This window comes from Antennarius striatus, chromosome 8 (assembly GCF_040054535.1).
Source record: "Antennarius striatus isolate MH-2024 chromosome 8, ASM4005453v1, whole genome shotgun sequence".
Taxonomy (NCBI): Eukaryota; Metazoa; Chordata; class Actinopteri; order Lophiiformes; family Antennariidae; genus Antennarius; species Antennarius striatus.
The window spans coordinates 1,462,213-1,474,042 of NC_090783.1; the positions used below are offsets into that span (position 1 = coordinate 1,462,213).

At 50.4% G+C, this 11,830-nt stretch overlaps 1 protein-coding gene across 3 annotated transcripts; it reads right to left on the minus strand.

Moving 5' to 3' along the window:
- Positions 1-10,960, minus strand: LOC137600788 (lysophosphatidic acid receptor 2-like). Of its 3 annotated transcripts, none has more exons than XM_068322595.1 (5): positions 10,846-10,960; positions 6,311-6,765; positions 5,659-6,153; positions 3,672-3,931; positions 1-1,775 (listed from the first exon to the last, which is right to left on the minus strand). In XM_068322595.1, exons 2-5 carry the CDS (start codon positions 6,564-6,566, stop codon positions 1,683-1,685), a joined length of 1,104 nt encoding a protein of 367 aa, XP_068178696.1. In that variant the 5' UTR covers positions 6,567-6,765; positions 10,846-10,960; the 3' UTR covers positions 1-1,682. The 3 variants fall into 3 exon arrangements, with proteins under 3 accessions (XP_068178696.1, XP_068178697.1, XP_068178698.1); XM_068322596.1 differs by having other exon boundaries at positions 10,546-10,935; XM_068322597.1 differs by lacking the exon at positions 10,846-10,960 and adding an exon at positions 7,030-9,269.
- Between the last annotated feature and the right edge of the window lie 870 nt (positions 10,961-11,830).

Genomic DNA, 11,830 nt, shown 5'->3' on the forward strand with positions numbered 1-11,830 from the left:
TTACATGAAATTCTTTTATTTTTATTTATATCCTGGTGTTAAAACGCTCAGGTGTCGCATTTCATGCAGCCGTTGTGTCATTTTGTGTGCATTAATTCATGGATTTTAAATTTATCGGATTGGAATATTTATTTTGAAGACCCCCTCCCCCTGGATTTAGGTGGATTTTAATTTCTTTTGGATGTTTTAAATGTTAACTTCCTGTTTTTGATTTGATCAACATCTGGACCAAAACATCAAACTGAAGCTTCATTTCACATTAAAACTGGATTCCGGTTTGTTTGACTTCGTTTCTGCGGGGATGGATTTCGATCGCTGATACACCCCGAGAGAAAATTCTTCCACTTCCTGTTCCACCTGCTTTCCTTCCTGTCAGATCAGCTGGTGATGGGTGGCTCCTCCTCCAAGTTGCCGTCGGTGGACAAAGTCTTGACGCAGCTGAAGAGGGTGGTGCCCCGCAAGAAACGCAAAGGAGGGGGGAACATCGTGAAGAAACTGAAGCCCAACAGAAAACGGAACCCGTGGAAGCGTCCCAAAAAGAGATCGGCGTTGCCGCGGAAGAAGAAGAATAAGCCGGCGTCCGTGTTGAGGTTCCTCCTGGGTGAAATGAAGAAGGAGTCGGATAAAAGAAGGAACGCCTGGCAAAGAAAGGATGAACAGACGAAGAGGAAGAAGCCCCCGGAGCCGACAGGAAGAAAGGTTTCCGACGGAAACGGAGCATCCGAGCAGAACCTGTGAGATCCCAGCGGAGACAAAAGCAGGACGCAGGAGGGGTCAGAGGTCATCTGTTTAATGTGTCAGGTCACAGAAGACAACACAACTTTGTTTGGGTCTGAATCAACACAAACCAGATAGGGAGCGTTCACACCGACGCCCCGATCCAGATCTGGTTTGCAGCTTCAGGTCGCCACGGCGACACTCTGGATGCCATCAAGCTATAAACAAAAAAAGCTGGATTCCCTTTAATGTGTGGGAGGTGTGCTGCGTGCTACATGCTATACATCGTCTGTACAATAATACCGTGATTATAAATAAAGTTTCATTTACAAACGTGTCGGGTTTTTTTTTTAAAAACTAATCACAAACGTGTGTTAATGACGGGGTTTGGTCAAAGTCGGTTCACACAGGTGGTCAGGAGGTCGATGTCGATGAGGATCCGGTTCACACCGGAACCGGTTCCGTCCCCTGGAATGATTGGAATGAACAGAACCAATCACAACAGCTCTGATTCGGGTCTGTGATAACAAATCAATAACCAATAGTTCTGCCAGACGACTGATATCGATGAGGTCGCCGTTGGATACAGGCGTGATGACATCACAGGTGATGGTTCAGCCGCTCCTTCAACCGGAGTCTTCATTTACACCCGACAGGAAGTGCGCCCTCTGGTGGTTGTTAATGTTTTAACGGCACCGCTCAGGTCAGAGGTCAAAGACGTGACCCCTTCATCCGTCTGTTTTTCTTTACAGGAAGTTTAGACCCGATCAATCCACCAAAGCGGCGTGTTTTAGGAGGAACCCGGAGAGAAACCATGCGGATGGTTAACAGATGAGTGAAGCTCTCCTGGCAGCAGACGCAAAGATAAAGTTCTTTTGTACATTTTTTTTTACAGTTTGGGACTTGGATCGTCCCTCCAGGTCTGGAGCAAACAGCCCCCCCCCATGTGTTCATCCTCGCCGTTTTCACGAGGAGACAGATGCCTCTTCTGAGGTTCCATGATGGAGTAGCGCCCCGTTCCTCCCGTCCGTCGCCTCGGCGGAGCGAGATTTATACGTCTACGGGCAGAAGTAGAGGAAGAGGAAGGAGGAGGAAGGAGGGGGCAGGAAGGGACAAGGAGAGGGGGATTAGATGCAGCAGGAAGAAACAGGAAGTAAAAAAGAAAGAAGAGAAACACGGTTAGTGGTGCCGAACCCAGAGAGCAGCCGAAGGGTTTCCCTTTTCCCCAGCAGAACAGGAACAGAAATCAGAAGCGACGCCGTTTGTTCACACCTTTATTCAGACGTGGAAAGAAAACCAACACGAGCGTCGGCTCGATCAAATCTGGAGACGATTAATACAGTTCGATTATCTGTTAACCCTTTAATGGCCTCCTGTCGCCTGCTTCCCTGTGAGACGACTTCCTGCCGCCGAGATCGTCGTCCAGCCGACGTTCCTCTCATGAAACCGGTCTGAGTCAGACACACGCGCCCGCCAGACCACACACACACACACACACACACACACTGCTAGCTAACAGGCTGTGTGTGTGTGTGCGTGTGTGTGTGTGTGTGCATCTCAACATGCCAGAATAACAAGTCAGAAGAAATGTGGAAGGGAACGTGACCCAGTGAGACCGCAGGGACGCATCTGGACCGGGTTAAGGTGTTACCACGCAGCCGAACACACACACACACACACACACACACACACACACACACACACGGAACAATTGAACTCCTTATAAACAATACAAAACACGGATTACGTAACACGGCCGCGAGGGTTCGTGATCAGAGATCGACGGACATGAACGACGTTTTTTTTCTTCTATCAACATTGCAATAAAATGTTTTTTCTCTCCGTTTCCCACCATTACAGTGAGACTCCATGATGGTTTCCATCAGATCTATTGGGTTAGGGGTGATAAACGGAATCCACGTCTATTAAAGAACCCGTTTCTTTACATTTTAGCCTGAAAAAGTCTCGACTTCCTTAAATAAGAAGCTATATTTTTGACTTGAGGTCTTGTGTGCAGATTTTTTGCTGCACCTGCTGTGCAGATTTGTTCCGATTGGCTCAAAGTGTGAGACAGGAAGTCACAGGAAACCCACAGACAGGAAGCCGATGAAGAGCATCAGATAACGTTCTCCTCGACTGTTAACACGCATCAGAAGAACCGCTGCGGTCACACGATCTAAAGATCTCCTTATAAGGTCATGGCAATCAGACCCGTGACAGTTTAAACACACACACACACACACACACACACACACACACACACACACATATACATCTGAACATTTTTGGAGAAATGAAGCGCACCTCCGAGGGTGAACGCAAATAAACACCTCTAGACAGGAAGTTGTGAACAACTTCTATTTGTAGGGAGCGTTTGATTTAAACGCTGAACTGAAAAACGTCGGGATGAAGATCGCAGATGGAGACGAGGAGGACGACTCCGACTCCGACACCGGCCCCTCGGCTCGTCCGGGACGGGTCTGCTTTCTGTCGACTCGTCTAAACTAAACATGACGAAGCGGCTCTTCGTTCTGACTCCGCCCGTCTTTCTAGTGATTTATTTTACAATCCGACCTTTAATGACCTTTAATATTCTTGAAATTAATTGTTGAAATGTGTAGATTCTATCTTAACGCCGCTTTAGAAAATAAACAGCTTCCATAAACAGGAAGTTGCGGTAAAAAAAGGACGCAATGCATTCTGGGATGCGTGACTATGTGCATTAAAATGAGGACACACTCGATGTCGCCGTACTTTAAATCCCTGCTTCCAGTGGCTCCGAAAATGTTCTTTACATCTTTTGTCTACTTTGTTGTCACCAGGTTGCCATGGCGATGCCATTTCAGCCCCTCCCACCCCCCCGCAAAAAAAAAACAAAAAGGTCTCTAAAAGTCCTCATAGGGAGCGCTTGATTTGAACGTGATGGTGGTGACGTTGGCACTGTCAGACAGTACCTCTTGGTCCAGGGTGTTAAAATGCACGCCGGAGTGGCCCCCGGGGTCGCCCCCCCGCCGGCACAGGCAGCACAGCAGCTCCTTGAAGGTCCTCCTCATCTCCTTGTCCCTGAAGCAGTAGATGATGGGGTTGACGAACGAGTTGCACTCGGCCAGCACCAGGCAGTACTTCTCGTAGCGCAGGACCTTACACTCGTCACAGCCCAGACCGTCCAGCAGCAGCACCACCAGACCGGGGGTCCAGCAGATCACGAAGCAACCTGGGGGGGGGGGCAACAGGGGGGAGACGGGGCAGGAAGTTAGGAGGAGAACCACGGAGAACGGGGGAAAGGAAACCAACAGACCAACAGCTGAGAGGAATGTGAAGAGTTTACATTGTGTGTGTGTGTGTGTGTGTGTGTGTGATGTGAACGCACACACACACACACACACACACACACACACACACACACACACACACACACACACACACACACACACACACACACAGGCATGTGGACAGGGTTTATAACACATTATCACATTTCATTATCATAACACCCGATTGGATGGCGAAGGAATTTCTGACGCGTTTACATCTGGAAACAAACCCTCACCCTCATACCTACACCCTCATACCTACACCCTCATACCTACACCCTCATACCTACACCCTCATACCTACACCCTCATACCTACACCCTCATACCTACACCCTCATACCTACACCCTCATACCTACACCCTCATACCTACACCCTCATACCTACACCGACATCTAAATCCAGGTCTTCAGCCTAAAACCAGGCCTGGAGGTTACAAGGAATCCCCTCCGTACCCCCTCCCTACAATAAGAACTCCCTTTAGCCAACCCCCCACCCCCCACCCTCTCTGAACGGCGTCCTACGGGTGGAAGAGAAGCTGTTTTCTGTCACACCAGCTGAGCTATGCAGCGCCTGTCAGAACACGCTCAGGGTTTTCCTTCCTCACATGCCAGAGGCGCCGGATCCCGGAGACGGGACAAAAAAAAAAAAGAAGAAGAGGACCTTTTAGAATTCCAAGGAATTTAATCGAAACGCGAGGGGAGGCTGGGGAAGGGCAAGGATCGGCGAAAAACAGGGAGGAATCAGGGGGGAGAGGGGTGAGGTCTGGTTTGACATGTACGAGCACGCCCAGAGGGGAGAGTGCACGTCGGATTACCATGAAAGATCACTGCCAGTTGGTTTAACAACGAGAAACGGCGTAAAAACACTGTCAGGAATGAAGAGTGGCGATGAGAAGAGTAACGTTTCTGTGGTTTCTCCGCTGAACGTCGCTCAGACTGAAGCGGAACGCCGGATGAAACCGCATCCGTGCAGCTCAAGACGTTAGGTCGGGAAAGTTTCTAGATGTTACGTGAAAAAAAAATAAAGGTCCCTTCTTTTATTCCCAGAGATTCATCTTCCTCACAGATGGAGGTGTGTTCTTCCAGGATCTTCTAGAAGCCACAGGTTCCTAGTGGACCAGGGAGCAGGTCCACAGCCGGCCTCTCTCCAAACACAAAACCAGTTTTTCGGGATAACAGCGGGTGAGACAAAACGCCGTCGGCGAGTAACGCGCCCTGAGGACGTTTCCTGAATTTCTTCCAAATATCTTGTTTTATCACTTTAAACTGACTCATTATAAATGAGTCAATAAGGTTTATTTATTTATAAAGCGCTTAATCACATCAACAGACATTTCAAAGCACGTCAACAGACAGAAACACCCAAGCATAAGCGACAACCGCAGGAAAAAACTCCCTCATTGAGGAAGAAAGTCCCGAGCAGGACCCAGATTCTTTTGGGGGGGGTCATCCGCCTTGACCGGTTGGGTGGAAAAGAAATACAAATGAAGAGAAAGACAGGGTAAGAAAAAGAGACAGAGTAAAGAAGGAACCTCAAAGGGTTAACGTTTAGCGCACAGATCGCTAACACCTCAAGAACTATGAAGTCAGAGGGTAAAATGTTTTACTGCCGGTGCTTCCTCACCCAGAATCATGGAGACCGTCTTCATCAGGTTGAACACCGTCTCCCGGTGCCTCACCTGGGTGGTGTGCTGCGACATCTGCTTGCTCTTGCGCCGGACGTAGACAAAGATCCTGGTGTAGACGGCCAGCATGATGGAGAAGGTCAGCAGGTTGAGAATGGCCCAGAACACCAGGTAGGAGCGGCTGTACATGGGCGCCATGGTGGAGCAGTTCTCCAGGTCGCACAGGCAGTGCCAGCCCATGGTGGGCACCAGGCCCATGATGATGGCCACCAGCCAGATGAAGACGATGATGACGAAGACGCGCCGGGTGCTCATCTTGCTGTGCAGCTGCATGTTGAAGATGGTTTGGTGGCGCTCCACGGCCACCGCCAGGAGGTTGAGGACCGACGCCGTCAGGCTGGTGTCGATCAGACTCTGGCGCATGAACCACTGGTGTTTGGACAGCTTGATGGTCCAGGGACCGGTGTGGAACATCAGGTGGAGGTAGGAGATGCCTACAAAGAGCAAAACAGGGGTAAAACACACTTGATGTTGTCCAGCAACCTTCAGAACGGAAGAAGCCTCTTGGATGAGAGGCGATACGTCTTCAAGAAACTTTCTGGAAGGCCAGCGGATTGATTTAAACAGCTTTGGACGGAGAACCATCCGTACCTGAGAAGAGGTCCGCCAGAGCCAGGTTCCCCAACAGGTAGTAGATGGGGAAGTGGAAGCGCCTGTTTTTTAAGATGGCACCGATGACCAAAAGGTTGGAAAAGATGACGATGAAGCAGACCAACATTCCCAGGGAGACGATCACGTAGTCGCGTTGGCGCCAGTGGGAGCTGATGTTCTTCCCGCTCGCCTCGTAGAAGAACTTGACGCTGCGGTTGTAGTAGCATCCCTCCGTGTCGTCCGTCTGGATGTCCATGTTGGCGATGACCGGCGGAGGTTGATGGGATCAGAGAGGAGGCAGAGTCGCGGACAGGAAGTAGAAGGGAAGACTCACGGCCCCATTCAGACTCGCCCTCTCCAGCTGGTTGGAGATCTGCATGCCATCAGCCGGACAGGCGAGGACCGGGAGGGCGGGGGCCCAATGGGAAGTCTGAAGGCTTCACTCTGGAGTTAATCTGCAGGAAACAAAACACATGTTCAAGAAAACAGACACAACCCCCCGCACAACGTCATCACGCAAATTTAGGGAGGAAACAACTGTAGCTTTGGATTAAAACACGCGACGAACAGAGCTTTGAACTGATGACGTCTGCAGTAGAAGAAAAAGGCAATCAGATTGGTCGACGAATTAAGATTATTCATGATTCCGAACCTGATGACTAGTTTCTCCCCACGATAATCTCGTATAATCAGGCAAACAGACGATGAGGAAGTCAAACCTTCATTCAGCGTCTCAAAACAAACGGGTAACACGTTTCATTGTCTTCGTCTGAAGTTTCCATCGCAGAGTAACCTTAGATGTGCACATTTGCCGAACTGGTATTCTGCAGTCTGGATGAGGGGCTTTCAAGGGCCGGATGTGGCCCAGAGGCTGCCAGTAGACCATCAGCGGTGCAGCTGGTAGGGGGGTGTATGAAAGCCTGAGTCAGGGGGAGTCCTGAGTGTTTAAGGCAGCTGCAACTGGGGAAAGAGCCTCTTGTTGTGGTGTGAAGTTCTGTCTCTGATGGGCTCCAGCCTCCTGCCAGACGCCGTTTCCGGTCCCATCCTGATCAGGCTGTCGCTAGAAACCAGCGCAACTCTGTCAGGTGAACCCGACATGGTCAGGTCCAGCAGAACCTGAACCCTTAAGGCTCAGAGCCAACAAACGGAGACGTAGGAGAGAAACTTTCTCTCCGCTTTGCTGCACAGGAGTTTTGCAACTTGACTTGGGGGGTGGGGGGTTGATTTGTCAAAAACTGGGTGTGGTCCTGTCCTGGTTTGCCCCCCCACTGGGGTCGATCCATCTTGGGCGTGGCTCTGCATGGTCAGAGCTAGACTCCGGTGTGGTCCAAGAGCGTCTCGAGTGTTTCTGGAGTTCATAGCCGAGATTCCTTCAGGTCAAAATCACTGAAGCCCGACGTGAAAAAGCAAAGGTCAAGCCTTTAGACTAAGAAAAGCCAATCTGTAAAAGAAGACTCACAGTTTTTGTGGTTCGGTTTGTCAAAAGTGACACTGTCTGTCGTGTCGTCAAGAAGGTTTTAGTCACACACTCTCATGAGTGAAATAAATCAAGCTGTCGTAAAACTACCGAGCTCAAAGATCGACTGTTTGCACAGGCCGACAAGTCAGGACAAGCTGGTCAGAGGCTTTATGACTGAAACGCTGTCATCAAAACCAACCACAGTTCGGGAGAGGACTCAGCCTCCACCTGAGGACACACACACTCCGTCTGAGGCCAACAACAATGTGCTTTAATCCTCTGTTTATGGTAAACTTGCAAAAACTTCACAAGTCGGCAGCACTCCGTCGGACAGTCTCCGGTTTCCTGAGACTCCCGAGTTTCAGCTCGACAATGGAAAGAGCCGAGCTGCTCCCTGCAGCAGGACACACCTCACAATTACACAATCCAGCTATGTAACTCAATCTCAATCCAAACACGCACAACACACACTGGGTGGGAGCCTCAGCGACACACACACACACACACACACACACACACACGTAGCAAAGGGTTTTGTGGAGGGAGATGTCAAATCAAAACCAGAAAAATGTGAGAGCGCTTCAAGGATTTGAGGAGCGAACTGAAAGACGAGATCCAACCGAGAGTCGAGGGGTTCGGCCGCGGAAACGCCGGGAAAAAAAACGAGACGTGACGGCGCAACCGTGTTCGCATCCATCTAAAATCGTTCCTGCTTCCTGTTCTGGATCCTCTCCAAACTGCAATCACCTAGAGGTCCGTCATTGAGGGGAACTCCCTGAAAATCCATATCTTAGTCATAGATTCAACCAAGAGGGGTATTTCCAGAGGTCCGACCCTCCCAGGAAGTTTAAGAACAACCTGTTTCGTTTGGTGTAGTCAAACTGAAGCTAACGCTAACCCAACCTCCTCACCAGAGGTGCTAATGCGGTCGTGAAACATCGCCCACGACTTCTCATCGGTCTTGTGTGCAGACAGGAAACGAGAGACTTGTGTCTTCCTGCACTCATTTGTCCCGGTCGGAGACGCGAGCCATCAATCAAACATTAGCAGCACCGTCAACCTTTGACCCCGCACTCGTCAACTCAAAAGTCACGCGCAGGCAGTCGCTAGTTTGAGGGATTGGAGGCTGGAATGAGAGCCAATGCTGAAGCGAACCCTGACCGAGGGGGGGTTAGCGGAGTGTTTCCAGCTTCTCTTGACGTTACCTTTCACTCTCCAACACGTACGTTCAGCCACTTGTCAAGACTTGACTGCAGTCGTTGCGTTTCAGGGTGTAGCTGGAGGCTAACGCTCATCCATTGATCGTCTTTTCCCGCCAAAATTTTGCAACCAGATAATCGAAGCTGCTGCAAAGCAACAAACGGGGGGTGTTTTTTCAATAAGTTCTTAGATGCATGATACCAACCTGTACTTACAGGTTCAGAACATGAACGCCCCCCCATGGAAGATTCACACCGCCCACGCAAACATGAATCTACATCCAGCAGCCGGTTGGTTTAGATTTAGAGGCGTTAGCTCAAAGCTAGCTCTGGTTCTGGGTCTCTAACAAACGACAGCGTTGGGGGGGGGGGGGGGGTGAGGCTGGAGTTTGCATTCCTCAAACACTTTAAATATACATGTGCTGGGATGGGGGGAGGAGTCCCGGTGATTTGTTACAACCGTTAAACTTGACCTCATCTTCCAAAACAAACCGACTAACTTTTTGCTTCCCTGCGGCTCGGAGGAGCCGCACACGTATGTCCGTGTTTTCCCGCAACACATGTGCGTGTTTGTGTGTGCGAACGCAGCGGCCTGCACCAGTAAACACCAGTCTGAGCTCAAACTGCTCATTACCAGAGCGGCCACACCCGAGCCTCCTCTCTGGAAGCAGAGCTGCAGCTTCAGCCGGCGCGTCTCTGCAACACAAAGGACCTACAGCACATGTGGGGGGGGGGCACGAGGGTCACTGGTGACCCCTGGGTCCAGGTGAAGCTGGAAAATCCACCCCGCCTCCTCTGGAATACTGATGACATCAGCGGGAATCTGTTCTCACGCTCCCCATGCACGTCTGAACTACTACTGAAACCCTGATCCGGATCAGAGTCTGGATCCAGATCCAGCGCCAAAATCTCACATCAGTTTAACTAAAACTTTTTCACACCTTTGTGATTAATCCTGCAAAGAAACTACAAAAAAACAAAAACAAAACCCCCACAAAACTGGCGGGAAAAACGTCAGCTCCTCCCTTCTTGGATGGAGAGAAAAAAAAGGTTTTGACGCCTCAAATTAAAGAAAAACGTTTATTTTATGAGTCAGAAATAATCATTAGTTGTCATTTCTTCTCTTCCTAAACCCACGTGACCACAAGTGGAACTGAAAGAACCTTTTAGAACCTGTGACAGTTGATCCACAACCACAAGAGCTGCCATCGAGCTGAGTCAACGGCGGCTGGACCTCCGCAATCAGCCGCTTTGTTTGTTCTCCTGGTTTGAAAGCAGGACGCACGGATGACGTCACGGCTCCTCACACACACACACACACACACACACACACACACACACACCAGTGGAAGATGAAGCGATTCACTTAAAAGTTGTGTTATCATTTCAAAAGAACGGGCCGCGGTCACCCTGACACGCTGGGATGTTCGCGCCGTAATCAACTCCAGACTCTTTACGCACCGCGGCGCGCAGATGGGAGCCTCGAACACCCAGAAACCCCCCCCCAGTGGGCTCAAACAGCAGAAGGACGTTCACAAAAGGTTTTTAAATCGTGGGTAGAAATGGAGGAAACTCACCTTTTTGTCGTGTGTGTGTGTGTGTGTGTGTGTGTGCGTGTGTGTGAACCAGTTCGTCAGGTAAATCCAGATGGGAGGGGAGCACCTGGATGAGGTCACCGCCCCGCGCCGCTGTCACCTCTGCGCGCAGAGGCGACAAAAAACGAGCAACCCGAAAAAAGTAAAGTCTCTGCTCCTTATCGAGGCTCCACTCGGGGGGGTTCTTTCAGGATTCCAGTCCCTTAAACTTGGTGAAACTGCCTCCGTCACCTGAGTTCGACGCGGTTCCTTTTACTTCCGGTAAGCTCGCGCGGTTGTTACCTGTGCGGTGATTCAGGGCGGCGGGCTGCTCTCTCTCTCTCTCAGGACGGAGCTGAAGGAGCGTGTGTGTGTGTGTGTGTGTGTGTGTGTGTGTGTGTGTGTGTGCCGCTGCTCCCAACCTGTGCGCGCAGGACCCGCCCCCAGCTGCCTCCCTATTGGCTGACGGGGAGGCCCTGGAGGAGCCAATGACAGCGGAGGAAAGACGTGAGTGACAGGAGCCTCCTGGTGAATAAATGACGCTCCAGGTGAGGCTGGTGTTGACACGTGTGACGTCACGGACAGGTAAAGAGATGCTTTGTGACGTCACAAGCCACACAAACACTCTGCGGTTGTCTCAGGTTAGAAGAACGCAGATTTATTGATTGATTGATTGATTTTTATCCTCATCGCCTCAATGAAAAAAAAAGACAAGAAAGAAACGCAGAAAGTGAACCGCGATGAAAAGCGGATGTTACTTCCTGTTTACTCCCCGCGCGGGGGGCGCGTGACAGCCGCGTTTTGCGCAACACCAATCAGACGCGTCCTCGGCTCGGATCAGGGGGACGTTCGTTTCCATCCCATCATCTCCATTTCTCTGCATTCCTTAACCACGTCACAGACAGCGGTGCGTCACGTTACCATGGCGACGGGGATGCTGATGTTTGACCTGTTTTGGATAGAGGATGAATGGATGGAGGAGTTTAAATCCAGAGATCAAACGTGGCAAAAGTTTAGAAGAAGAAATAAATATTTTTGTGAACTTCACCTGAACCTCCTCTGGGGGGTTGTTCTGGGGGGGGGGGGGTCAGCCATGGAGGCCCCAGAAAGCAGCAACGGAGCAACAATGAAAGTCAAGAGTACAAAAGAGAGGTGTGTGGACAAATAAGTCAAAACAGGAAGTGGAGAGGAAGTTCTAATTTAGGACGGGAAGCAGGAAAAGGAAAGGCGGGAAACGGAAACGCGTGGATCCCAAGACGCGCGTCGGAGCGATGGATGGAGGAGGCGC